The sequence below is a fragment of the Saprolegnia parasitica genome, assembly GCF_000151545.1.
Source record: "Saprolegnia parasitica CBS 223.65 unplaced genomic scaffold supercont2.5, whole genome shotgun sequence".
Taxonomy (NCBI): domain Eukaryota; phylum Oomycota; class Saprolegniomycetes; order Saprolegniales; family Saprolegniaceae; genus Saprolegnia; species Saprolegnia parasitica.
The window spans coordinates 1093763-1118661 of NW_012156399.1; the positions used below are offsets into that span (position 1 = coordinate 1093763).

Below are 24899 nucleotides of genomic sequence, written 5' to 3' on the forward strand. Positions count from 1 at the left end.
TTACATTAAATTGAGAGCTCTCCGATGGGTACGAGAAGATGTACCTTGTAGTGGAGCAGCTTGTGCACACCACTAGGGGTACATGTAATAGGTACCCTTGAGCACCACTGCGTTATCGTGAGAGGCAGCGCGGTCGCAGTTGCGTCTTTTTAGACGCCCAATCCCCACGCGACTCTATAATAACCGTCTTTGAATGGTCAATAGCGAGCCAATCCGCGATGCGTACGCGCAACCCATGTGCTGGCACCACCACCTGCCAGTTCCTGCCGAAAGATCCGGCGTTGCCGTCTTGGTCTCTGCGACGCCTCATTTCGTCTTTCGCCATGTCTGAGAAGACGCCTCCGCTCGACGCCGACGCGCGACTCTCGTACATTAGCTCGGCGCGCATCTTGGCCTCGCAGAAGTTCACGCCCCAAGCGGCTTACCAGGCCGAGGAAGGCACGCTCGCCGAGGGCGGCGCGATCTCGCTTTGCTCGCGCGAGGCCTTGGGTCTCTTTTCCCAGTACGCAGCGATCGGTACCATCTACGGCACGATCCCGACGCTCGCGTACCCAATCTTCAACAACTACCTCAAGATGGAAGGGTACCAAGTCGCGTCGTACAACGTGCTCGTCACGCTTGGCTGGTCGTTCAAGGTCTTTTGGGGCATGTGCACCGACTGCTTTCCCATCTTTGGCTACCGACGCAAGAGCTGGATGCTCCTTGGTTGGCTCGTCGCCATGACATCGCTGCTCATCATGGCGGTCATGCCCCTCGGTGACCCCTACTGCTTTGGCAACCCGCAGGTGTGCGCCCGCGCGTACGCCAATGCGTCGATTCCCGACCGCGTCTACTTTAACATTGACGCGCCGTCCAACGGCGCCAAGTTCATCATCCTCTCGATGGTCACGAGCATCGGGTATGTCATGGCGGCGTGCGCGTCGGATGCGATGGTCGTGCAATATGCGCAGCGCGAGCCCGTCGCGATCCGGGGCGGATTCAAACGGCGATCTACGTCGTGCGCACGGTCGCCGGTATCTTTACGTCGCTCGTCACAGCATTTGGACTCAACGGAAAGGAGTACGATGGCAGCTTTGACTTTTCCATGGGCCCCAACGTCATCTACGGCATCCTCCTCGGACCGTGCGTGCTCGTGTGCCTCACAACAATCTTTGTCGTCCAAGAAGACCCGGCGCCGCGCGTCGAGTTCAAGTTCTGGGTGTCGTCGTTCTGGGAGCTCCTCCAGAAGCGCGTCATGTGGCAGATCTGTGCCTTCCGCTTCATCAACACGACCTTTCTTAGCATCGGCGTGACCGCGACGCCGACCATTCAGCGGGCGTGGGCCAAGGTTCAGCCGCTCAACGACTCGCTCTCGACGATTCTGGGCCAGCTTCTCTTTGCTGGCATCCTCGTGGTCGTCGGCAAGTGGGGCCTCGACTGGAACTGGCGCCATACCATCGCCCTCGGCACGATCGCCATCGTTGTCATCGACGCCACCGTCGTCATGCTCACGATCTGGGACGTCTTCCGCAACGAGTGGTTCTTCACGGGCGTCGCCCTCTCCGAGCAGATCCCTGGTGGCATTCGATTCATTGTCTCGACCTACTGCGCGGTCGAGATCGCCGATGTCGGCAACGAAGGCGCGACCTACGGCCTCGTGACGACGGTCTCCAACCTCGCAACACCCTTTGCGAGTCTCATTTACAAGCTCATCAACTCGTACTTCGTCGTCGACAATGTTGCGGTCGCACGCGACGACACGGCCGTGCGCTGGGCCGTCACGTACTGCTACCTCATCTCGTACGCGTTCAAGCTCGCGGCGCTTGGCTGGCTCTTCCTCCTGCCTCCGCAGAAAGCCGAGATGCAGGCCCTCAAGCGGCTCGGCGGCAAGAGCAAGGCGGCCGGAGCGACGCTTGTTGTTGTGTTTGCGCTCGCATTGGTGTTTTCCGTGACGACGAACCTGCTCTCGATCTTCCCGTCGACCAAGTGTCTCCGCATTGCCGGCGGGAAAGGCTGCTAGGACGAGGCTATTTCTTCCTTACTGTTTGTTATAAACACGTCAACTACAAGCGTCCTTGGGCCATGAACGGGTAGACATAGCCGCAGTCGCGCGTGACGCCGAGGTTGCCTTGCCCGTCGCTGCTTGCCGCGTCCTGGACGCAGATGCAGCGACCGGTCGCGCCATCTACGCTTGCCATCAACATCTCGCGTTTCGACGGAATGCCAAGTGCACCGCAGTTGCCGCGGTTGTTGCAAACCGCGTCCTCGGTCGTGCCGGCGGTGGTTTCGGTGACCGAGAAGGGCCCGCCCGTCAAGAGCGAAGCATCCGCGATCAAGAGCGGTACGTTGCCCGCGTTGGTCAAGAAGGACACCGTCGTGACCGCTAAAACAGCTTGTGCACGTCGTCCTTTCATCTGGGGTCGCACCTGCGCTCGTGGCACCGCAGAGTGCTCCCGTTGGCATGCTCACCGCTACCTGCCCAATGCTACCCCAATATAGTATGCACAAGCTGTAGCCAGTGGTATCGCGCAAGTACGTCGGTAGCGCTTCAAGCGCTGCGGTCAGCGCCGCCGCCGTCGCACCGAACGAAAGCGCCGACGTCGTTGCACCGCGAAACGTCAGCGTCACGGAGCCAGCGGTCCCGAGACAGGACAGCGATTGCACTTCGTTGACTTGACCGGTGGTCCACGGGTCGTCGCCTGACGGACACGGATCTACAAGCAGCGTGCAGCGATTCGGTCGGTGTGGACGGCAGCGTACAGGACGAGCAGTCGTAGCCCGAGAGGGTTGGTGCATTCCCGATCACGTAGCGCACCTATTTGTCCTTTTTCAGAAAAGTGCCATAGAATTTGGGAAAGCGAACACTGTTGCAGACGCAGCCAAAGATGCGATCGGCGTCCCACGTGGCGAGGGAGTTGACGTCGCGGCCGTACACGATCGGCGTCGGCGCGCCGTCGGTCGTGGCGCCGGCGGCCATCTGGCGCATGGACCTGCAGTTGCCCGTCCCGCGACACCTGGAGGCGCACGTCACTAGGATATTCTGCGTCAAGCACATTGGTGCCGCCAAGGATGCGTGGTACACTTCTCGCACGCGGCGCCGACAAAGTTGCTGTCGCAGAGGCACCGCCCCAGGGTGTTGTCGCAGATCCCCTGACAACCCTCCGTCACATGCAGTCGGTGGTAACGTTAAGGCACGTACGGCATTGGCGCACGCGACGGGGACGGTGCGCGCCGTCGTGGCCAGCGTCGCAGCTTCGAACCACGCGGTGGCCGTTGGACACAACCCTAGCCCAAGCACACGAGTCGGGCGAATGCGAAGCATTGGCTTACGCAGCGAGCAGTCGTTGCCGCCCCAGTCTTGATAGCACTGGCACTGGTAGTCGGGCGCGTTGGAGCACATGCCGTGGCCGCTGCAGACGACCGTGCTTCCGGTCGCGAGGTAGTCCGACTCGTAGATCCCAGCTATTACGTTAAGTCACGAATCCACTGCGTTGCTGCACCGTTGCATCGTACCGGGGCAGCGATGCGTCGCAGGGGCACCCGTCGTGTTGTAGTAGCCGCAGTCGGGTCGTGGTCCCAAGCTCCCTTGACCTAATCACGTCGGATTTCGAGGTGCACCGATACAGGCTAGCTTTGTAGACCGTCGCTGCTTGTAAAGTAAAGGGCGCAGTTGCACTGCCCCGTCGCTTGGTTGCACACACCGCGCCCCGAGCACTCGAGCGACTAGAGAAGCCAGCCACAATCCATTTTCGAATCTGAATCGTCATGCTGCACCTGCTTTGTATTGGCGACGGTGGCCACCGAGGTCCCGTAGAGCGCTACAGTGCCTCCTACTTTCGAGATGACCCACTGGGTTAAGTGTCGTCGCCCGTACCTGCTTGCACCGAGACGGTCAACGTCGCGGCAGCCAAGACCAATGTCAGCGATGGCAGTGGGCCAAAGTCGTGCAGAAAAGTGACGAGCGCCGACGTCCCCAGCGTCGAGCAGATAGTCGTGGCGCCGCCGTCAAACACAACCGAGACACCTGACGTGATCGCGCTGAGCGCTGCCTCGACGTCGGCCGCCGACGCCGTCGCGGCCAGTGGCACCGAGCTCCGGCCGTTCCACGTGAGCATGAACGTGCCGGTGCAGGTCGTGCAGTGGCACGAGATGGCTTGCCGTTCGTTGAGCCGCCCCGTGACGACCGGGTCGTGGCCGGAGATGCAGGTGCGGAGGCTGCAGTCGTAGCCCGTGTAGCCGGGATCGCAGCGGCAGCCTACGCCTTCGTTGCACCCATGCGTATTCCTTGACCGCTTACTACCATAAATGCTGTTGGCATCCCAGAGCGTGTACGAGGCACCGTTGAGCAGCGCGGCGTCGGCCATGCTGAAGCAGTTGCCGTGGCCGCTGCAGTCGTTGGCGCAGTCGAGCTTTTCGCACGCTGCACCGGAAAAGCCATCACGGCAGACGCACGCGCCGGTCGTGCGGTTGCACGCACCCTGCGCTGTCTGCATGAGGTCACCGTTTATAGCGACTGTACGGACCATGTTGCTGCACTCGGTGGCCGTCATCCGCGCCGTATCGAGGGCCGTGGCCACCGCGGACCACGGCGTGCCGTACGGGCACGTCCGGAGACCGCAGTCGACACCCGTCCAGCTGGCAAAGCACGTGCACCTACAGAAGCGTTGGCTCGAGCCTTGGACGAGTTATGCTGGTACCGGTTGAAGGCGCCGCAGACGCCGTGGCCATTGCAGTTGCGGCCTAGCACGTTAACGCGATCGATACGTTGCCATATATGCCTGGTATAGTACCGTAGTAGCCCGGGCAGGCACCGCACACGAGACGTGCGAGGACCAGCAGCACGACCACCGCCGTCGCCATCGTTTTCGTAACCGCTCTGTCTCGATTCCACCGCGCAATTTTGTCTCCTTTCATACAAGTCCTCGTCGAAATCGCTGCCTTGCAGACGACTTTTACGACTGCGTCTGAGCAGTGTGCATGGGGCTGGATAAGACGCAGGTATATCTTATCGGCCAGCGCTCGATGTGCGTGGCATCGCTGCAATTGGAGACGACCAAAAGCATACTACCATACAATTCTTGTTTTCTGTAGCTCATACACATTCGCCCGACTAGCCCACGCAGCTTTACTGACCACATATCGTGGCTGTGCTGGGTAGCGGCAACCAATCTTCTCGACGCCTCCTCCGTCGCGCCACCCACGTACTCGCCGACACCTGCTACTCGATGTAGAATGTGGACGACGTGTACAATGAATGCATCATGCCTTAAGCTACTAGAGGCGTACTACGCCTTTTGTGTCCATAGCGCGAAGAGCTGGCGACTGGAACGCTGGCAACTTTCCCTTACATTTCTTGGCCTTTCTCGGGCGATTGAGCGCGCAGTTGCTCAGCGTAGGCCTCAAGCTGGCGCATAAAACTAGAACGTTTCAATACACGCTCTGCACGGTGGGAGAAGGGAGCGATACCCTTGGTTGGGTTGCGCTTGTGGGCGCAGCGAGCGCACGTGGGCTAGTGCATCGCCGAGGCTGTAGCCGTAGTGCGCCATGAGGTAAGCTGTTGCATCGAGTTACGCATATCGGGATGCTGCCATCGTACCGAGGATGAGTGTCACGGACCGCGACTTGCCCGCAAAACAGTGCACGAGGACATTGCCGCCACTCGTTGTCGTCCTACAGAGCGCCACGTGAGCTGTCGACGCCGGCACTCGGCTACTAGCACCGCTCGATGAAGGCATTGCTGGCCGCAAAGTGCGCCTCAATGCTCGCGCTCGGGACATCGGCGATGGCAACGCGCTCGTACACAAAGCCCTCGGGCTTGTCTTCGAACGGAAACACGATGGTCTCGGACGCGACGAGGATGTGCGTGATGCGCTAGTGCGTCAACTGAGCGACCATGCGCCATCGTAGACAGGGCGTACCAGTCGCACTAGAGCCTCGTAGTTGGCGCCGGCTCCGATCGAACCAAGGTACAGGTGCGGTAGGATCTCGACCTACACTGATGAGGATCCTGGTGGTCCGGCAAAGGTGCTGCGAGCATGTAATAGTACCAGGTCTCTGTCCGTGTCGACGTACTTTTGCAGGAGTAGGCCGTGCCAGAACTTGCGGAAAGCGTCTGCGCGTCTTAAGTGACCTTCTCCGCACGCTTAGCCGTAGCATGCATACCTTTAGCTGGCTTGGACGGTCCGGTCGGCGGTGGAGCGTTGCCGTCCATGCTGGGGCTACTAAATATGGTTTGCGCCACATTTGATTTCTGTCCGCGCCACATTTAATTCGTATTGGTGGCACTGTGCGACATGCACGCAGACAGCAACCCTAGCCTCAACAAGTGATGCAGCCTTTGAGCTTCGTTGTCGTCACCAAGACGGGCGACAACCAACAAGCAGGTGACCAGATAGCAAGGGACAATATTGTTCACGCAACTAACTATTATATTAAGGTTGGCCGAAGCACGTTTATAACTTAAATCCAGTGTCCGCGAGGGTGCCAAAGCGCTTTGGCCGCCCAGGGCCGGGCCGATCGCTCTGCTTGAAGTTCGGGTTGAGGTTTTGCCACGTGGTCTTGCAGTCGACGGGGCACCGGCCCGGAATCGCTTCCGAGATGCGTGTCCACTGGTTGCCCCACGTGTTGTAGAGCTCGGTGAGCTTTTGCTTCTCCTCAGCGTCGAACGGCCCGCGCTTGATGCTCGGGTTGAGGTAGTTGCGCCAGCGCTCTTGGCAGTGCTTGGCCGTGCGCCCCGGAACCCCCGCGGCGACGGACGCCCAGTTGAGCTTCCCGCCTTGCTGGCTTAGCGTCGCGATCTGCGCCTGGAGGAGGCAGTCTTCTTCGTGCGACCAGTTGCCGCGGCGGAGGCCCGGGAAGAGCACCTTGCGCCAGCGCTGGAGGCACTGCGCGTGGTTGCGACGGCCCACGTGCTTGGCGATGGCCTTCCAGTTGCGGGGACCGTACTTGTCGACGGCTTGCCGCAACAGGTCATCTTCGTCCTGCGTCCACTTGCCCGGGTTGACGTGCGTCACCGTCTTGTGGTCGTCCATCTTGTCATCGCGGCTGCTTGTACAGCTGCTGCTCGAGAGGGGTGAATGGGCAGCGTTGGGCGCAAAAAGTAGCCGCCCGTCGGATTCATCGATGACGACGACGGGTACACGGAGCACGATGGGGCGGCCTTGGACGGCTGGAAGCCGCGAAGCGACGGCAAGACAATGGATGTGGGCGGCGGCAGCACGGGCGTCATGGGCGGCGGCAGAAGCGGCGAGATGGTTTGCATCTGCTAAGGACAGGGCGATGAGTGCCATGGTTTAGAGACAGAAAACACGTACGCGAATGGACGGCAGCGGCGAGTAGTGGTTGCTGCTACCGTTGTTGGTGTTGTTGTGACTGTTGTTGCTGTTGTGACTGTTGGCGGGCTTGGTCACGATCGGGAAACTCCGGTCAACGTGGATGTGGAGCTTGGGCTTGACCACATCGACAGGCGCCGACATGCTGCGCAGCGGCTGCGGCGGCGACGACGTCCGGAGCGCCATGAGCGTCGGGATCACTTCCTTGTCGTTGGCCTCGACCTCGTCCCACGTGCGCTTGCGCCAGCGGGGCTTGAGGAAGCGCACGATGGTCTCGAGGCAGACGAGGTTGTCGTAGGCAAACGCGGTCGATGACGGCTTCTTGGACGACGTGTCGGTGCAGCAGAGCGGGATGTTGAGCGAGTTGAGGAGCGCGAGCGGCGGCGTCGAGAGCCACATGCGGCGAAGCATCTCGAACACCTTGGCGTCGCTAATGTACTCGGGAATGTCTTCGTCGAGGCGGTAGTTGGCGCACGAGAGGTCCGTCTTAGTGTTGATGTACATGAGGGGGGCCTTAGCCTGGCCAAGCACCTCGAGAAGGTGGCGGTCCGACGCCGTGATGCGGCCATGGTGGCCCACAAAGAGCACGAGGTCCATCTGCAAGAGGTGGTGCTGACGCATGTACTCTTCCGGCGCCTCGGTGGGTTTGAGCTCTGGCAGGTCGATCAGGCTGAGCGCGTGCCACGCGACGACCGTCGGCGCGTACTCGCGTTGGCGCACGTTGAGCGGCGCGAAGAACGGGTCGTTGCGCGTCGCGCCCGTGATGAGGTTGATGAGCGCCGACTTGCCGACGCCGCTAGGGCCGACGACTGCGATCGCGAAGCCGGTGCGGACGTCGACCTTGTACGTCGTGTAGAGCGCGCGGAGGGCGGCCTCGTCGCAGTCGCCGGCGGCCTTGCCGAGCGACTCGAGCACGAGGTGGAGCTTCTGGTAACTCGAGTCCTCCATCTTGTGAAAAATCCAATACTGGAAACATACTGGCGAACTTCGCTTCCGAGCTTCGTCTCATAACTTATTGGCAGAAACGCCGGCCACGAGCCATTTAAGCCAATCAATTGGCGCGGCGCCGAACTGGCCTTCGACCCATGCCGAACTTCAAGTTGCAGCTGCGCCCAGCTGGCGCTCCACATTGTCTTGGGTCCAGTATGCCACCCACCCGCGCCTCGCCGTTCGCGGTCGAATTTCCATTTTATTTCTCAACCCGTTCCCAAAATGACGCTGGTTTCCCACAAATGGGCGTGTCAACGCAACCGCGCCGGTACGAACCTGGTGCCAACCGCGTCTTTGCTGCGACGACGTCTATCAAGGATGCGCCACCGTCGGCCTCAAGTACAGTGTCTAACGCACTGGCCTGCAGAGCTGACCCACAGAACCCGCGGCGCGCTCGGCGGATGCTCCTGAGATTGACAGCGCGTTCCTGTGGCCTGCGAGCCGAGTTCCGAGCCAAGCACAAGTGGGTGCAGCAATCCAGCACGTCCTTGTGTCTACTCGACTGTCCAACTACTCATATCTCCGCCAATTGGTTGCGCATCCGCCTTCGAGAATGTGTGATGATGGTATGCTACACCAAGAAGGGTTGACATCAACCTTGGCGACACCACGAGTACATTTTTTGAAAAGAAATTGACACTGTGAGTTGCAGGACTGCAAACGCGACGAAGCGACGAAGCCGGCCACATTCGTGTCGGTAAACAGGCACTGTTGGCCCGCCGACCAGGTTGAGACAGATACGAAAATGGAATCCCCACAGGATTTCAGTCGTCACCCCGCTGCTGTTCGGTTGCCTTGAACTAGCCCAGAACCACCTGGATGAAATCAAGCCTTTCGTTGTCTACCACCCCTACCCCCGCCGCTCACGACCAGCTCGTGTAGGACCTGCGGCACACCGTTCCGCGTTCGTCGCTTGCGGAGGTTTGTATGGTGCACTGTATTGCATCGGCGCCCGACTCGACAAAAGCAAGCGCGCCAAGACGCCTGCTGCTTGAAGTTGCGAGTGCATCGCCACGCAAGCACGTTCGCGTCAACTTATCCACCCGCGATATCCACTACAGGACGTTGAAGCCGAGGCTCTGATTCTCTCCAAGCGGCCGTTTCTATCGCCTCCCGTCCTTTATCGAGCTTCGGACTCGACGCGAAGCGAGGTACTAGCATGCTAGTACTCGAGCGTGTCCGCAGGTTACACCTGTGGCTCTGCGTTTGCTTGCAGCCGGGACATCAACCCGCGAACCTCGCGAGGTATGAGCGAGAAGCGCTTCGTCAAGTGCGCTCGTACGTCGCTCACGGATGTCGAGTGACGCTAGCAGGTTGTTGACGAAATCGACTCGCTCGCCGTTGAAAGGTTCCGTCGACACGTAATGCGTCACATCCCTTGGACGAAACCGCCTCGTCGTCGTCGTACTTGATCTTTTCGGTTCGGCGCGGGTCAATGACCCACTTGATCTTTGTATACCCACGCCTGATCCCGACACACGCGCGATTGACTGGCGAAACGCCCACGAAACCTAGTGTGACGGGGCGGCGTCACGCACTTCTTTTCCGGATCCGCATACGTGAGCACCCCGTGACACCTCGGAGTCAGCGACTTCGGATTGGTCCATTTGCACCAATCAAACACGACAGGTGCAAAGATCGATCAATATGGGCCGTTGCGAAAAGTTCCATTTTGGGCGAGGAGGCATGGCCAGCTTGCCGCGGGCCACGCGCTCCTTGGACCTTCTCCAGGCGCGCCTCATGCTGCTCTGCCTCGCCGTGCTAAGCGCCGGCCTCGTCTTCTGGGCTCTTGGCGACGACATGGAGGCCATTGACGCGTCCGTGGAGCTCCACGCGGACCGCGTCCATGCGCTCTGGACCGACGAGACGTACCAGTGTCTCGGGTGGCGGGCCACCGCCAACTGCAATCCGCATGGCTGGCGCAAGCCGTCCAGAGACCGGGGCTGCAGCGATGCCATCGAGGCCGGCATGAGCGGGTACTGCGAGATCCGCAACCGGACGAGCGGCGAGATCTTCCACGTGATGCTCACGGCGTGCGACAGCATCAAGGGCAAGAGCTTTACGTGCATGGAAGCGCGTGACTTTAGCGACTACAGCATCCGCGCAGCGTCCGCGCCCGCGGTGTCGCTCTCGACGCCGGTGCTGCGTACGTTTGCCAATGTCACCAACGGCATCGTCATGTCCATCTACCCCAGCGTGCTCCCCAACGTATATGCGATCGTGCGCATGCTGAGGTTCTACAACTGCCAGCTGCCCATGGAGCTGTGGTACGAGCCGCACCAGATGCCCGGCGTGGCGACCAACCCGATCTTGGTGGCTCTCGAAGCCAATTATGGCCCGCTCGTGCTCCGGCCCATCCACGACAAGCGCGCGACGGGCTACATGACCAAGCCCTTTGCTGTCGCGCACAGCCAGTTTGAGAACGTCCTCTTCCTCGACTCGGACAATTTGCCGACGCGGGATCCGACCTTTCTCTTTACGTCGCCGCAGTTTCTCGCGAGCGGCGCGATCTTCTGGCCCGACTACTGGCACGACGTGCGATCCTATCTATCAATCTATCAAGTCGACACTGAATCATTTGCTAGATGTCATCGCCCTTTAACGTCCATGCGCGGTCGCTGCTCTGGGAGCTCGTCGACATGCCATTCGTCGACATGCTCGAGCAAGAGTCGGGGCAGCTCGTCATTGCCCGTATACAACCTACTCCCTGTATGTATCCACCTGCGATCTAGGGCACCGGTGCGCAACCGCGCTGGCCAAGGTGCTGCATTACGCGCTGGAGACGCCGCCGCTGCTGCAGAAGTACGGCCTCGTCTGGGGCGACAAGGACTTGTTTCGGCTCGCGTGGCTCAACACGTCGACGCCATTTGCGTTCGTGCCGCACCCGCCTGCGCTCGGCGGCTTCACGAAAGACGAGTACGTCGACGCGGTCGCGCCGGTCCCGAGCGTCTTGTACTGGCACGCCGTGTCCTTTTGCGGCATCGCGATGCTGCAACACGACTTTGACGGGCGCATCCTCTTTGTGCACCGCAACAGCGTCAAGCTCACGGGCGAGGCGGACCAGACGCCGCTCGTGACGCACGCGCAGACGTCGACGTTGTCGATGCACTCGAGCCCGCTCCTCGGCCACGGCAAGGCGTACTTTATCCAACTCTTTGGTACGTGCTGTTTTGGTGGCGTGCTTGACAATACCTCGCGGGTGCAGGGCATACGCTGGGACAGAAGGCGTGCTACTTGCTCACGAGCGCCGGCAAGATCGAGGCTGTCGACGCCATCGACGACTCGATGGCCAAGGTGGAGAAGATGGCGATTCACTACGCGATCGAGGCCGGCGACATGCTCCGGGCTGTCGCTCGGCGGCGCAAGGAGCTCGGCAGCGGCCACTGGCTGCTGCCCTTCGACGCACTCGACGCTCGCCACTCGGACGAGGATGCGATTCCCGTCATGTACTGGGTAACCGTTCACATGCTCGTCGGCGGGTTGGCTGGCTGGACATGGCGACGCCGCCAGCGCTTGGGCACAAAAGGACCGACAAAAGACAGAGCCATGCCGCCCCCGTACCAGATTCTGTAGCTGGGGAGGGTTATAACCTGTACATACATATGACATTAATTTGCAAATTCGGGGAAAGAACGGGTGCAGGCGTCACGCTTAGACAGTGTACACGGTGCTGCGCGATCCACACCAATGTAATAATGAATGACAATGTTAGCTCCACAACAAAGTCGCACGATAAAGTGGTAGTACATTAACAACGGCTTATCTCTTTTAGACGCACATGCTCGTTGCTCGAGGTTGTGGCAGACGCATTATTGCGGCGCGTCCGTCGCCGAGCCATTGGACCCCGTCGCCGATGCTTGGGACCCTGTCGCCGAGCTCGGGGGCGCCGTGATAGAATCATGGAACGGGCCTTGAGACCCCGTGGCTGAGCCATGGAACGAACCTTGGGACCCCGTGGTCGAGCCTGCGTTTGACGCAGCTGTTGGCGTCGCTTTGCCTTGGTCGTCGGCATCCGAACCGGAATCCGAGTCGCTGGATAGGAACCATCCACTCACGCCGCGCACGACGTAGCTTCCACCCTGCGCGACCTTGGTCACTGCGCAGCTGCCGTACTTGCCCATTTCGCAGAGCACCGTCGAGGCCGTGCTCAAGTCGGAGCAGTCCTTGTCGCAGTCCATGGCCGTCAAAGCCCGACCCGCGCGGAAGGGCGACGCTGTCGTCGACGCCGCGGTGGCCAACACACACACGGCAATAGTAGCTCCTTTCATTCTTCTACGTCAACGCAAATGCGGCAGTGCCGTTCCCGTCAGCTAAGACCAGGTGCAAGATAGCTTCATCTTGAAGTGGGTATGACCGTAGAAGATACCAATTGCACCAATCACCGAGCAGCATGCGCACGACCGTTCGCGACGCAGGAACACGACGGAAGTGGTGAAGTCCCTTCATTAGCTCGTACGCTCGGTCCCATCTCGTGACGTCATTGCACAGCGGGTGTCTTCGGGTGTCAGAACGAGTGACCCCCGCGTTAACGAAGGCAACCAAGGTGAAAGCAGATTTCCGCGAGGACGTCTATTGCTGCACACTCTGCGCTGCGCTCGACCATAAGCAGGAGCAACAGTACATGGAGAGACCTACGACATGTGCAGGAGGTTCGGTCCGTAGCAGCGCCTGCAATTTACCATTTGGTTGGGTGCGTTCAGCCAGCTAAAACCTCTCATATTGTATGTCAGACGTATAAAGAATCAGAGGATAAATCCAATTTTGCGGGAAGCAGGTACGGCTCTCGCAGCTGGGTCATGCACGCATGGGCTTGATCCAGGACGGCTAGGAGGAAGCATGGGACGCAAGGACGACTCCTCCGAAGACGACTTCCTACTAGAGAGCGACGACGACGACGACTTCGTGTCGTCGGCGCCCGCGAAGGCCAAGTCGCCACCCTCGGCCAAGGCCACGCCCAAGCGCAAGAAGCCCGACAGCGACGACGATGCGTCCGACAGCTTTCAAGACGACGACGACTTTGAGCAAATGAAGAAGGCCAAGACTGCAAAGAAGTCGCCGGCGCCCAAGCCGGCCAAGAAGATGCCTGCTGTGGAGAAGAAGCCGGCCAAGAAAGAGCCCGAGAAAAAGGAGCCCGAGAAGCCCAAGGACTTGATGAGCCAGTCGCAAGCCGAAGAGGAAGTGGCCAAGTACATGCGCCAGGTAACGCGATGCTGCTTCTGCTCATAAAGGCTTATACCGACCGCAGACCAACCGCCCGTACAGCGTTCTCAACGTCTTCGAGAACCTCCATCGACGCATTGGCAAGACGATGCTGACCAAGATCTTGGACGCTCTCGTCGAAAAGTAGTACCGGTCATGCCATTCGATGTCTTCTCATGGGACCGATAGAGGCGAGATCAAGTGCAAGACGTATGGGAAGAGCCAAATCTACTACTACAACCAAGTCTGCACCCCCGACCCATGCCAGAGGTTGATGTCGCTGGCCATTAGGAAAAGCTACCGCCTCCGTGCAGCACAACTCTTGCGCAAACCGAAGCCGCTATCCAGGTAGACTATGGGATGTTCCAACCGTCGTGCCTCAGGAGACAGTAGACGGTGGCCGACGACGTGCAGAACGCCGAGCGCGCGCTCAAGGAGGCAGAGTCGGTATTGCACGGGCTCTCCAACCAAATGACGGACGCGGAGCTCGACCAGCAACTCGCCGAGTACACTACGCAAGTGGGCATTCTTTGTAGCAGCGACTTTCGTTTATATAAATTTCCCGTAGGTGGCAACGCTGTCGGCGACGTTGCAGCGCTTGGACGACCCGAACGGCGTACCAGTGGCCCCCGAAAAGAAAAAGGCGATCACCGATCAGTTCACCAAGTACAAGGTAGAGAGAGATGAAACTCTTGGAGCGTGAAAATCATGGTATGCAGACGGCGTGGGTCAAGCGCAAGCGCATCGTCATGGACGCGATCGACCAGATCGCCGAAGGCATGGAGAAGAAGCGCAAAGACGTGCTGGTATCACACGCTGCGTTGTCATCTATCGACGCCAGAACCCATGCTATAGGACCTCTGCGGTATCGAGACGGACGAGAGTGTCGGCGTGAAGGCGCTGCCGTCGCTTTGACATCAAGAATACTACTATCTATGAGGGTTACACTATCAGCTTGCATGGTTCAAATCGGGTGCAGGTGGGGGCTGAGCCACGATAGAACTTCGCGTGCGGTTGGTCGGTCTTCGGGTAAATAGGCGAGGCACCGTCGCGCGACATTCAAGATCGGCGCGGGGCAGTCGGTCGAGAAGACGGGCCGGAGTTCGCCGGCCACAACGAGCATCGCGATGCGCGTTTTGGCGAGCTCGACGCCGAGGCACGACTCGGGGAGGAGCCGGTGGATGTTGGAGTACGGGATCTCCATCATGTCCATCTCCGAGATGAGCACACCGAGCGAGTACATGTCGGCCTTCTCCGTGTATCGAACGCCTTTGAGCACCTCGGGCGCGATCCAGGCGACCGTGCCGATCTCGGACGTCATGGTTTCTTCCGACGTCTCGCGCGACGTGCCAAAGTCGGTGACCTTGGCGACAAAGGTCTCGTTGAGCATGACATTTTTGGCTTTCAGGTCCCGGTGGATGACGTCTTGCGCATGGAGGTACACGAGCGCCTTGAGAATGTCGACGAGAACGCCGAGCTTGGAGAGCGCGGGGGCCAGCATGACCGTGTCCTTCTCGTCCTGGACGTGCCACGGGATGCGCTGCGCGTCATGGTCCGTGTCGAGGAGCGTCCACAAGTCGCCCTCGCTCATGTACTCGGTCACGACACTCAGATTCGGCAGCGTCGTCCAGCAGTACCCGATGAACTCGACAATGTGCGGGTGCTGCAGTCGGATGCAGAAGCGGATCTCCTCCATGAAATCCTCGATCGACCGGAGGCTCCGCAGCCGCTCCGGCAGCATGCGCTTGACAGCGACGAGCTGCGCGCGTCCTTTCTCCGTCTGAAGCGTCGCGAGGTACACGATGCCAAAGCCGCCGCGGGCCAAGACGCGGTCGCGCACGATCGAGTCGGCGGGAATGCGGTACCGCTGGTACGCAGGATCGAAGCGGAGGTCGTTGATGAGGTGCGCGCTGTCGGCAATATTGAGCGACGGGAACGTAGGCGACGACGAGTGCAGCCACGACCGGTGCTCGGCCTCGTACTGGAGGCGCCGGCGGCGCATCTCGTAGACGACGCCGCCGCCCACGAGCAGCGCGAGCGCGCAAAAGACCCCGAGCGCGATGGTGAGGACGCTCGTCGCGCTGTGGCCCTCGGCCGACGCGATCGGCACGACGCAAAAGAGATACCGGTTCCAGAGCGTCGCCGCCGTCGCACCGACCTCGGGGCACGAGCTCGTCGGCGCCATCACGGCCGACACGTCGTTGCACGCAGGATCGGCGTGCGAGAGGTTTTGCAGCGCCGTCAAGTCGGCAGCCGAGCCCGCGAACCGCACATGAGGGTTGCCCTTGAGACACCTAGGCAGAGGCGTGAGGTGCGTTAACGCAGCGTGCACGTACAGATCCACGAGCGTATGCGGCAAGATCGACGCGTTGATCCACGTGAGGTTGTTGTCGACGAGGTTCAAGCTAGCGAGGCCGTACGGCAGCGCAACGTTGTTGAGCGTGCGGAGTGCATTCCCCTTGAGATTGCTACACCAGAGCGTCAGGCGCTGGAACGACTACATCGATAGATAGGTATACAGAGAGGCGAGGCTCTCGCCAAACGAGACGCCGTCGAGGGACGCGATCGAGTTGTTCTGGAGGGAGAGCGTCACGAGCCGTCGGAGGGTGGTGGCCATCGCTTTGGGGAGACCGACGAGCTGGTTGCTGTCGAGGAACAACACCTCGAGCTTGGTGGGCCACACCGTGCGCTCGATGGAGACGATGCGGTTGGCGTTGAGGTTGAGGACGCGGAGCTGCTTCATCGTCGAGATGTCGCCGACGCTCTCGATCCAGTTGCGGTCGACAAACAAGTTGAACGTCTGGTCCGACGTCATGACGCCGTCGATGGACCGGATGTGGTTGTCCGAAAAATTGCTATAAAATTGTGCATGAGCCCTTCTCGAGGATGGCGGCGCCTACAGCTGCGTTGCTTCGACCGCGCGATTGTTGGGGACCGCCCGCTTGTTGGACGTGAGGTCGAGCGCGAGCGTCTCAATGCCGAGGCGGAAGAGCGTGCTACCACGTCGTCGTCATGAGGCAAGGGCCGTGGCAGCGCGTACGTACATGTACGAGACGACGCTCGAGAGGCCCTCGACGTAGCTCACTTCGGAGCCCGTGCCCATGAGGAACTGCGTGCTCTTCTTGTCGTTGGCGTTGGGGCCGCCGGGCCAGTCGCTCATCGGGATATCGTTCTCGTTGAGGTTGACGCCGATCGTGCACGAGCCGTCGGCGTGCCAGATGCACGTGCTGTCGTCGACGTTGGTCCGCCACGTCGGTTTGCGGAACTCGGAAAAATTGCACGCGTCGCACTTGGTCGTGAACGTCGGCCGCGTCACGTTCTCGCGGGCGACGCCCGGTAGCATCGTCGCGCGCTCCGCCTTGTAGCCGACGTCCTGCGCCGCGACGACGGCCGCCAGTAGCACCACCGACGTCGGTGGCCTCATCGTCGTCTGAAGGCGGTTGGAGCCAGCGACGCTGGAAACTTGACCCAGCCCAGCACGCGCCCATCATTACGTGCGCCAGCTGCTCGGTCCAATTCGGACAATTCGCCGAAAATCACCCCAATGTCCTGAAATAGGCACGTTGACATCCGAAATCAGGCGACGCCGATGATGGAGGCCGCCTGTACGAGCACGCTTCTACCCGAGGTACAGGTAGCGTGGTCGGGCCATGCGCGGAACGTCATCCATCGCCGCCCATGGCGCCATCATGCGAGCGATCATGCTTGCTTACGACACGCCACCGATATGCACTGTACATCATCATCATCCTCGACGATGACCAGTGGCATCTCTCGTCGCGGGCCGGTCGTCCAGCGCGTACAAGAGACAGCGGCGGGCGAGGTCGATCATTGCCAGCGGGCAGCACTTGGAGAAGACGGGCGGAAGCTCGCCGGCGACAACGAGGTGTGTCTTGGCAAGGTCAACGCTGACGCCAGTGCAGGGTACGAGCCGGGGCATGTTGGCGTAGTACGGTACTTCGAGCGCGTCGAGCGCCGAGAGCCGAGCGAGTACATTTCGGCCTTGGCCGAGTACTGGACGCCGTTGAGGACTTTGGGTGCGATCCAGGCAACCGTGCCGATCTCGGCCGTCATGGTTGCGTGCTCGGTCGCCTTGCGGGACGTGCCCGAGTCGGTGAGCTTGCAGCAAATATGGCGTCGAGGAGGTTACTTGGGGCCATGAGGTCGCGGTGGATGACGTCTTGGCCGTGCACGCACACCATGGCCGCGACAACGTCGTGAAGCACGCGGCGCTTGGAGAGCGGCAGCAACGATGCGGCTCGGGTTAGCATCGAGAAGTTCCTCGATAGCATCCGCGTCGTCTGGACCATCTCGAGGAGCGTCTAGAGGTCGCCGTGCGTCCGAGACGCAGCTCAGCGTCCAGAGAACGTTCGAACAGCCGCGGGAGGGCACGATGCGTGGGTGCTGGAGCCGCAGACAAAGCCAGATCTCGTCCATAAAGTCCTCGACCACATACTTGTCGTTCGCTCAGGCAAGATGCGCTTGACGGCCACCGCCGCCACGCACCGTGAGGCGGCCCAAGGACACGATAATGCCAAAGCCACCGCAGGCCACGACCTGCTGCAGCGAGAGGTCGGTGTGCGTATACTCTACTCTACCACCCAAATAGCTCAAATCAGTCGACGCGAAGAGGAAGACTTGGGCTTAACGCGGGTCGAGGCACAGATCGTGGGGCACGTGCTCGTAAAAGGCCGAGTTGTCGTCGTTGTTGGTCTCGGGGTGCAGCCACATCGTCTCCTTGCTCGAGCGGCGCACTCCCCAGACGAGGCCCACGAGTGTGACCGAGATGAGCGACATGCAGCAGCGACGATTCGGCGTAAGATTGGCATCGCCATCCATTCGGCGTCGAGCCAGTCGTCCTGGACGAGGCACACAGTGTAGACACCCAACGCGTCGCCTCTGCACGGTCGATCGGCGGCGTGGGCGGGCGCCCGACGTTTTTGGTAAAGTTTAGCAGCCGGTGTAAGACTGGGAGCGCGTCGCCGACGGTGGGCTCTTCCCAAAACACCTCGTACAAGAGAGGACGCCGCATGAGAAGACGACGGATGTGCCATGCGACGCACAGACAGGACGTCGAGGGCTTGTCGAACATGGGGCAGAGCTTCTGGAGCGGGTTCTCCATGCCATGGAGCGCAGAGATGTCGACACGTTGCGGACGCTCGTGAAGCTCATTGTTGCGCGAGAGATCGCTAGTACTTGGGATCTCGAAGACGAAGAAGATAGCGTATGGTCGTGCCGCAGGCAATGCCGACGGACGAGATGCCGTTGTGGCTCAGGTTGAGCCGCTGGAGGCCGCTGGGCAGCATGGGGACGCCGTCGAGCGTCAAGAGAGCGTCGTCGCCTTCGCAATGTGCCAGTCGCTTACTTCGTTCTATGAGACTTGAGACTTGCCATCTTGGTCGATGGACGCTGCGGATTGTGGAGGCCCGACAGGTTGCCGGCATGTGCGATGCGGTGTCGATGCTGCCGAGGCTGCTGCAGCTCAGGTTCCGCATTCGTCGTCGCTTAGCCGACTGCATCGCGAGCGCCAGGTCGCACAAGAGGACGGTCGAGGCCTCGTCGCAAGTTGCTACTCTGCGCTCTAGAGCTGGCTTGCTCCTAATGTATGCACGCTGATCGACAGTCCACGCGCAGACTGCCGACGACGACGACGCCGTACAGTGTCACGGGGCATAGGTGCGGGCGCAGGTACCGGTACTTGGACCCGCATCGTCGCAGTCGCTCACTCCTCAAGAGGGTAATGTGGTATGTGCATCGTCGACATATTGGGTCCCACTCTGCGATGCCGCATTACTCACCCTGCATCAGACGTGTCCGGCGCATACCGTAATAACCGTGTGCTCGACACTTCAGTCCACGAAGAAAAAGACAATATTCTAAATAATAAAACAAAAAAGCTAGAGGAGGAGCACGCGGATGGCCGCGTCGACGTCTTGGATCGACGGCCGGTGATGTGGGTCGTGCGTGAGGCATTGGTGCGCCAGGTCGCGCAAGGCGAGGGGCATGCTGCGGGAAAAGGTCGGCTGGAGCTCGTTGGCCGCGACGAGGAGCGCGATGCGCGTCCGCAGCGCCGAGACGTCGCCGTCGAGGTGGGCGTACGGCGGCTCGCGCGTGTCCATCTCGGCCATGAGCACGCCGAGCGAGTAGACGTCGGCCTTGGCGTCGTAGAAGCAGCCCTTGAGCACTTCGGGCGCGATCCACGCGATCGTGCCGACGTCCGCCGTCATCGTCACGTCGCTCGCCTCGCGCGCGACGCCAAAGTCGGTGAGCTTGGCGATGTAGTCGCTGCTCAAGAGCACGTTGCGGGCCTTCACGTCGCGGTGCAGCACGGGCGGGTCGAGCGTGTGGAGGTAGTGCAGTCCCGAGACAACGTCGACCAAGAAGGAGAACTTGGACGTCGTCGCCTCGTCGCGGAGACTGCCGTCGTCCGAGACGAGCGTGCTCCGAGAGCTGCTGAGCGCACTCGGGTGCCGGCGCTTGAGCGGCTTCTCGGTCGTGTGCCACGGCACGTCGTTCTCGAGCAGAAAGTGCCAGAGGTCGCCGCGCGCCATGTACTCGGTGACGATCGAGAGGTTGGCGAGCGTCGTCGACGTGAACCCGACGAAGCGCACAATGTTGGGGTGGAAGAGCCGCGCGCAGAGGCGGATCTCGTCCATAAAGTCGGCGACGCACGCAGCGTCATCGAGGCGCGTCGACAGCAAGCGCTTCATCGCGACGTCCTCGTGTCCTTGGAAGGTTGCGGCAAAGACGACCCCAAAGCCGCCGCGCGCGAGCACCCGCGTCGGCGTGAGCTCGTCCGGCGGGATCCAGAACGGCGCGTAGATCGGGTCCCGGCGCACGTCGTTGACGACCGTCTCGATCGGCGGAAGAAGGCCGCCATCGCCGAGGTCGAGGAGCATGCGCAGCTTCCCTTGGTCCGCGTCGGCGCCGCGCTTCTTGTAAAAGCACACAAAGCTCCCGCCGACGACGAGCAAGAGAAACCCAAACGAAGAGAGCACTGCGAGCCACGTGGCCTGCGAGATGGGCGGGGTCGGCGGCAGATAGATCGCAGCGTACGAGTCGACCACGCAGATCGGGACCGTGCCCCAGACCCGCTTCACGCGGAACCGGCCCGTGCACGCGTCCGAGGTCGTCGTGACCGAGACGAAGGGCGTCGACGGCGAGCACTCGCTGCTGGTCGGGCCCACGCTGCGCGGATGCAAGAGCTTCTCGAGGAGCGCAAACTGCGCCGGCGTCGCGTACAGCGCCGTGATGGGGTTGCCGCCGAGGCAGAGCAGCCGCGAGCTGGGCGTGAGCGCCAGCTGCACTCGCGAGATCTGGTTGTGTTGCAGGTCGCTACGCAGCACGGGTGTGAGCTGCGGCGTCCTATAGTATCCTATAGAAAGCCTACAGGCTCTGGACCGAGGCCGGGAGCGTGGCTGGCATGTCCCGCAGCTGGTTGTGTGCGAGCGACCTAAGCTCTCATGAGTCAAGCGCAGAGAGAGAAAAAGCGAACGCACAGCGTGGCGACGGTCAATGGCACGGCCAGAATAGGGTACACGGTCAGGTTGAGTCGCGCGAGGGACACGTCGGTGAGGTTGGGGAAGATAGACGCGATCGGCGGCGGTGCAGCGAACGGGTTGCCGCTCACGCTCCTACGCCCGCCATCAGCAGCGATTCGGTTGACTAAGAGGACGCACAGGCGACGGAGCGACGGCGCCGTGAAGCGCTCGAGGGTCTGCAGTCGGTTGTTGTCGAGGACCCTATTCACCATGTATGAGCTGCCGTCGACAGCTGCCGCGCTACAGACAGCGTGTGCATGCCGAGTGGGAACGTAACGTTGGCCACCGACACCACCGAGTTGTTGGTCAGATCCCTGTGGACAGCGTCAGAGACTACTAGTACACAGCTAATATTGCGAGGCGTACAGTCGGCGGGCGGCGACGAGAGACGCATTGTTGCGGTCGAGGCGTGGGCCGAGTCGCTCGAGGCCGACGTTCTGGACGCGCCTGCAGTCCACACGACGTTAACCACCTTCGCGAACAACAAAGAGGTCGAACGTACACGTCGTGGAAGGTGCTTGGGAGCGACTCCAAGTACGAGATCGGCGGCGACTCGTGCCGCCGGAGCAAGCGCCCGGGCGACGCCAAGCCCGTGAGGCCAATGTCATGCGAGCCGCTCGTCGCGTTGAGCGCGTGGAGGTAGGTCACGCCGTCGGGCAAGAGCACGCACCAAAGGTTGCCCGAGCCCGTGTCTGGGATCGCGTTGACGATCGCTTGCGGGAGGTCGAGCACCGTTGCGGGACAGTTGGCCGTAAGCGTCGTCTCCGGCGTACTCCACGTCGAGAGCACTTGCGACGCCCGCATGTAGAGGCCCTCGGCCACGAGCGCTGCCCGAGGCTCGGCGTTAAGGTCGATCGGTGGCAGCGTCTCGCGCACCGCGTGCGCCGCGGCGACGAGCGGGAGTAGCCGGCGCAGCATGGTCATCCCACAAGTGCAATTCGAGACAGGCGGCCATGGCGCTGAGAAAGGCGGGTGCGCATACGTTCTTAGAGGTCACTCGACCGCTCCAAATCATGTCTGAGAGGACACGTGGCACTCACGCTACGAGCACCTGGAAATGCTTGCAGGCGCACGCAAGAGCGTTCGAAAGCAATAAGAAACTGCAATCTCGGATTCAAGGGGACGCCGGCTCGGTATAAATAGAGGCGCCTTGGATCTGCTGGCAGTAGGCCCACACGTCTCGGATGGTCGGGCGGGCGGTAGGCTCGTACGCCAAGCAGCGGTCGGCCACGTCGGCGATGCACCGGGGCACGTCGGCCGAGAAGGACGGGCGGATCTCGCCCGAGACGACGAGCATCGCGATGCGCGCCTTGATGGCGCTCACGTTCCAGTGGCCGTTGGCGGTCTGGATTGCGTCCAAGTCTGCGTACGGGATCTCGAGCGTGTCCATCTCCGAGAGGAGGACGCCGAGCGAGTAGACGTCGGCCTTCTCCGTGTAGTAGACGCCCTTGAGCACTTCGGGCGCGATCCACGCGACCGTGCCGATCTCGGCCGTCATCGTGTAGTCGCACGTCTCGCGCGCGACGCCAAAGTCCGTGAGCTTGGCCACAAAGTCGCAGCTCAAGAGCACGTTCTTGGCCTTTAAATCGCGGTGCACGAGCGGCGGCTGTCGCGTGTGGAGGTACAAGAGGCCCTCGACAATGTCAACCAAGAAGGAAAACTTAGAGATCGCCGGCGGCCGCGACCGCGACCGCAGGATGCACGGCGAGTACGGACGCAGCGGCACCGTCGCGTCCTTCTGCAGCTGCCACCCGAGTGGCGTGTCGTTGAGCTTTTGCACGCGAAGCCACTGCCAGAGGTCGCCCCTCTCCATGTACTCGGTGACAATCGCCAGATCGGCGAGCGTCGAGTAGCTAAAGCCGTAAAAACGCACAATGTTGTCATGTCGAAGGCGCGCGCTGAAGCGGATCTCGTCCATGAAATCGTCCATGCAGCGCAGGTCGCTCAAGTGACTCGGCAAAAGGCGCTTGAGCGCCACGCGCGTCGGCGAGAGCACGTCGGGCAGCGTCGGCGTCGGCTGCAGCGTCGCGAGGTACACGATGCCAAAGCCGCCGCGCGCCAGGATGCTCTGGCGCTCGATCGCCGCCTCGGGCAGCCTATAGGCAGCGAACGCCGGGTCGGACCGCACGTCGTTGTGCAAGAGGGCGGGTCGAGCGCGATCGTGTCCATACCGAGCATGCCTTTTGTGTCCATCTCCAAGTCCATGCCTTCGTACCTACGCATCTTATGGGCCTCCGCGTGGATGTCGTCTTCCCGGTATGGACACTACCATTTCGGGGCTGGCCGCGGCCGCCGGCGAAACCGGAGGTAGAGCACGAGAAGCCCGATGGCGATGACGCCGAGGAGCGCACTCACGACGATGAGGGCCGTCGTAACGCCGCTGGATGATGACGGCGGCGACGTCACGAGGCTGTCGAGAGCTGTGTCCAGGATGCACACGGGGTACCTGTCCCAGAGGAGACGCGTCGTGACATGCCCGGTGCACGACGTGTTGGTGGTCATGGTCGTCAGCAGCGGCGACGCCTCCGAGCACCGAGACGCATCGAGCGCGTTGGCCGACGCGGAGCGCTGCGGCAGCGCCGAGAGAAGCTCAAACTGGGCCGACGTCGCGTAAAAGGCCGTGACCGCGTTGCCGCCGAGGCATAGCACCCGCATGGCCGGCGTAAAGTTGGCGTAGACGGTCGTGATCCCAGCATACTGCGCGTTCCTATGCCATGAAACGTTCATACCTCGCTTCAAAGACTATGTCGTGTACAAGTGTCGCAGGGCTGGCGGCCAGGCGCGGGGCGAGAGCTGCGACAAGCGGTTCTTGGCGAGCGAGCTACAAGGCGTGAGAAATTGCGTGTCCAGAGGCCGCGTACAGCTCTGTCAGGCTACTCGGTAGCGACGACGGTATCTCCGTCCACTCCATCTCGTCCGCGACCAGTCGCCGCAGCGTTGAGAGCGTCCTTGCAACCGTCGGGGTGAACGCACTCGGCGGCAGCGTCGGGTTGCGGCTCACCGACCTACGAACGCAGCGTGATCCACGGGCTGGGACTGCAGCCGACACGTACAGCATGGACAAGCGCGGCGCGGCGATCCCGTCCATCGACGTGAGCTTGTTCTGGGCCAGAATTCTAATCCGCATGAGCCCGCGATTGATTCGTGGCCGGACGTACAGCATGTGGAGGTTGCGCGGGAAGGCAACGCCGTCGACGGACGCAATCGAGTTGTTGGCGAGGTTCCTACGTCCGCAAAGCGTAAGCGGGTCATCGCCCCGTGCAAGAACACCGACATGTAGCGCAACAGCACGTTGGACGACCACGGGCTGTCCGGGATCTTGTCCTGGACAAGCGTCGGGCCCAGCGATTCGAGGCCGAGGTTCGTGAGCGTCCTAATCGCCACATAGCTTGTGCATACGACGTCGTCGCTGGACGTACAGCGCTGTGACGTTGGGCGGGACGTCGGCGAGGTGCAGCACAGGCGGCGTCGAGTACGCGCCGTTAGCCTGGCTTTGCAACACGACCGAGAGGTCTGCTGTCGCGTTGTGGGCGTTGAGGATGCGACCGGTTGCGGTGTAGATGCAAAAGTACTTGTTGACAAGCGACAAGCCCATGCTCGGTGGCTCGTTCGCCTCGGCGGGGAGGAGGCACGCAAAGGGGCACCTTGCCGTGAGCGTCGTGGCCGCCACGCCCATGGTGGGGGCGCACCCTGGCCCGCGCTCGGCGTAGACGTACGCCGGCCGCGCGGCCTCGGCCACGGTCGCCTGCGTCTCGTTCGGCATCTCGCGGGATGGTGGCCCAGAGCCAGAGCCAGTACCGGTACCCGGGTGCTCGCCTGTGTTGCGGACGCTCGCAACGTTGCGTATGCATTTTCGCAG

General features: G+C 61.3%; 13 protein-coding genes across 13 annotated transcripts; 3 read left to right on the forward strand and 10 right to left on the reverse strand.

The window, feature by feature from the left end:
• Window positions 1-323: 323 nt before the first annotated feature.
• On the forward strand, window positions 324-2050 carry SPRG_02304 (hypothetical protein; the record flags this gene model as incomplete). Its single annotated transcript, XM_012340849.1, has 2 exons — window positions 324-1013; window positions 1058-2050. 2 exons carry the CDS (start codon window positions 324-326, stop codon window positions 1997-1999), a joined length of 1632 nt encoding a protein of 543 aa, XP_012196239.1. The 3' UTR covers window positions 2000-2050.
• SPRG_02305 (hypothetical protein) lies at window positions 1999-4875 on the reverse strand. The gene is made up of 16 exons (XM_012340850.1): window positions 4770-4875; window positions 4677-4719; window positions 4503-4632; window positions 4280-4457; window positions 3854-4234; window positions 3754-3809; window positions 3621-3702; window positions 3493-3570; window positions 3310-3441; window positions 3179-3264; window positions 3060-3129; window positions 2843-3009; window positions 2740-2794; window positions 2406-2693; window positions 2213-2362; window positions 1999-2164 (listed from the first exon to the last, which is right to left on the reverse strand). Exons 1-16 carry the CDS (start codon window positions 4837-4839, stop codon window positions 2043-2045), a joined length of 2088 nt encoding a protein of 695 aa, XP_012196240.1. The 5' UTR covers window positions 4840-4875; the 3' UTR covers window positions 1999-2042.
• A 344-nt stretch (window positions 4876-5219) lies between these two features.
• Window positions 5220-6214, reverse strand: SPRG_02306 (hypothetical protein). Its single transcript, XM_012340851.1, has 7 exons — window positions 6142-6214; window positions 6027-6091; window positions 5898-5969; window positions 5699-5850; window positions 5576-5649; window positions 5446-5533; window positions 5220-5396 (listed from the first exon to the last, which is right to left on the reverse strand). Exons 1-7 carry the CDS (start codon window positions 6188-6190, stop codon window positions 5324-5326), a joined length of 573 nt encoding a protein of 190 aa, XP_012196241.1. The 5' UTR covers window positions 6191-6214; the 3' UTR covers window positions 5220-5323.
• Window positions 6215-6431: 217 nt separating this feature from the next.
• Window positions 6432-8258, reverse strand: SPRG_02307 (hypothetical protein; the record flags this gene model as incomplete). The annotated part of the gene is made up of 3 exons (XM_012340852.1): window positions 6432-7010; window positions 7034-7243; window positions 7293-8258. 3 exons carry the CDS (start codon window positions 8256-8258, stop codon window positions 6432-6434), a joined length of 1755 nt encoding a protein of 584 aa, XP_012196242.1.
• A 1692-nt stretch (window positions 8259-9950) lies between these two features.
• On the forward strand, window positions 9951-11927 carry SPRG_02308 (hypothetical protein). Its single transcript, XM_012340853.1, has 4 exons — window positions 9951-10835; window positions 10886-10991; window positions 11033-11458; window positions 11506-11927. The coding sequence occupies exons 1-4, from the start codon at window positions 9987-9989 to the stop codon at window positions 11871-11873; spliced, it is 1749 nt and encodes a 582-aa protein (XP_012196243.1). The 5' UTR covers window positions 9951-9986; the 3' UTR covers window positions 11874-11927.
• Window positions 11928-12025: 98 nt separating this feature from the next.
• SPRG_02309 (hypothetical protein) lies at window positions 12026-12633 on the reverse strand. The gene has a single exon (XM_012340854.1). It carries the CDS (start codon window positions 12566-12568, stop codon window positions 12110-12112), a length of 459 nt encoding a protein of 152 aa, XP_012196244.1. The 5' UTR covers window positions 12569-12633; the 3' UTR covers window positions 12026-12109.
• Window positions 12634-13136: 503 nt separating this feature from the next.
• On the forward strand, window positions 13137-14440 carry SPRG_02310 (hypothetical protein; the record flags this gene model as incomplete). The annotated part of the gene is made up of 8 exons (XM_012340855.1): window positions 13137-13499; window positions 13546-13643; window positions 13689-13743; window positions 13791-13847; window positions 13893-14018; window positions 14068-14172; window positions 14219-14305; window positions 14355-14440. 8 exons carry the CDS (start codon window positions 13137-13139, stop codon window positions 14412-14414), a joined length of 951 nt encoding a protein of 316 aa, XP_012196245.1. The 3' UTR covers window positions 14415-14440.
• SPRG_02311 (TKL protein kinase) lies at window positions 14418-16923 on the reverse strand (the record flags this gene model as incomplete). Its single annotated transcript, XM_012340856.1, has 5 exons — window positions 14418-15793; window positions 15836-15967; window positions 16019-16354; window positions 16400-16495; window positions 16544-16923. 5 exons carry the CDS (start codon window positions 16921-16923, stop codon window positions 14464-14466), a joined length of 2274 nt encoding a protein of 757 aa, XP_012196246.1. The 3' UTR covers window positions 14418-14463.
• A 404-nt stretch (window positions 16924-17327) lies between these two features.
• SPRG_02312 (hypothetical protein) lies at window positions 17328-17809 on the reverse strand (the record flags this gene model as incomplete). Its single annotated transcript, XM_012340857.1, has 2 exons — window positions 17328-17618; window positions 17678-17809. The coding sequence occupies 2 exons, from the start codon at window positions 17807-17809 to the stop codon at window positions 17328-17330; spliced, it is 423 nt and encodes a 140-aa protein (XP_012196247.1).
• A 334-nt stretch (window positions 17810-18143) lies between these two features.
• On the reverse strand, window positions 18144-18805 carry SPRG_02313 (hypothetical protein; the record flags this gene model as incomplete). Its single annotated transcript, XM_012340858.1, has 3 exons — window positions 18144-18358; window positions 18405-18702; window positions 18752-18805. The coding sequence occupies 3 exons, from the start codon at window positions 18803-18805 to the stop codon at window positions 18144-18146; spliced, it is 567 nt and encodes a 188-aa protein (XP_012196248.1).
• Window positions 18806-19396: 591 nt separating this feature from the next.
• On the reverse strand, window positions 19397-21252 carry SPRG_02314 (TKL protein kinase; the record flags this gene model as incomplete). The annotated part of the gene is made up of 4 exons (XM_012340859.1): window positions 19397-20834; window positions 20890-20952; window positions 20999-21133; window positions 21179-21252. 4 exons carry the CDS (start codon window positions 21250-21252, stop codon window positions 19397-19399), a joined length of 1710 nt encoding a protein of 569 aa, XP_012196249.1.
• Window positions 21253-21387: 135 nt separating this feature from the next.
• SPRG_02315 (hypothetical protein) lies at window positions 21388-21964 on the reverse strand (the record flags this gene model as incomplete). Its single annotated transcript, XM_012340860.1, has 2 exons — window positions 21388-21487; window positions 21543-21964. The coding sequence occupies 2 exons, from the start codon at window positions 21962-21964 to the stop codon at window positions 21388-21390; spliced, it is 522 nt and encodes a 173-aa protein (XP_012196250.1).
• Window positions 21965-22154: 190 nt separating this feature from the next.
• SPRG_02316 (TKL protein kinase) lies at window positions 22155-24803 on the reverse strand (the record flags this gene model as incomplete). Its single annotated transcript, XM_012340861.1, has 9 exons — window positions 22155-23136; window positions 23169-23255; window positions 23310-23747; window positions 23796-23861; window positions 23902-24045; window positions 24094-24156; window positions 24199-24264; window positions 24315-24413; window positions 24460-24803. 9 exons carry the CDS (start codon window positions 24801-24803, stop codon window positions 22155-22157), a joined length of 2289 nt encoding a protein of 762 aa, XP_012196251.1.
• Window positions 24804-24899: the final 96 nt, after the last annotated feature.

Coding starts and splice junctions, on each gene's coding strand:
- SPRG_02309 (XM_012340854.1), bottom strand. CDS start 12,568: ATGAAAGGAGCTACTATTGCCGTGTGTGTGTTGGCCACCGCGGCGTCG.
- SPRG_02308 (XM_012340853.1), top strand. CDS start 9,987: ATGGCCAGCTTGCCGCGGGCCACGCGCTCCTTGGACCTTCTCCAGGCG. Junction 10,992..11,032: donor GGGGCAGCTCGTCATTGCCC/GTATACAACCTA, acceptor CCTGCGATCTAG/GGCACCGGTGCGCAACCGCG. Junction 11,459..11,505: donor GTACTTTATCCAACTCTTTG/GTACGTGCTGTT, acceptor TCGCGGGTGCAG/GGCATACGCTGGGACAGAAG.
- SPRG_02306 (XM_012340851.1), bottom strand. CDS start 6,190: ATGGACGGCAACGCTCCACCGCCGACCGGACCGTCCAAGCCAGCTAAA. Junction 5,851..5,897: donor ACGAGGCTCTAGTGCGACTG/GTACGCCCTGTC, acceptor TTGACGCACTAG/CGCATCACGCACATCCTCGT. Junction 5,397..5,445: donor CAAGCGCAACCCAACCAAGG/GTATCGCTCCCT, acceptor GAAACGTTCTAG/TTTTATGCGCCAGCTTGAGG.
- SPRG_02305 (XM_012340850.1), bottom strand. CDS start 4,839: ATGGCGACGGCGGTGGTCGTGCTGCTGGTCCTCGCACGTCTCGTGTGC. Junction 4,633..4,676: donor GTCTGCGGCGCCTTCAACCG/GTACCAGCATAA, acceptor ACGCTTCTGTAG/GTGCACGTGCTTTGCCAGCT. Junction 3,810..3,853: donor GACCGTCTCGGTGCAAGCAG/GTACGGGCGACG, acceptor TCTCGAAAGTAG/GAGGCACTGTAGCGCTCTAC.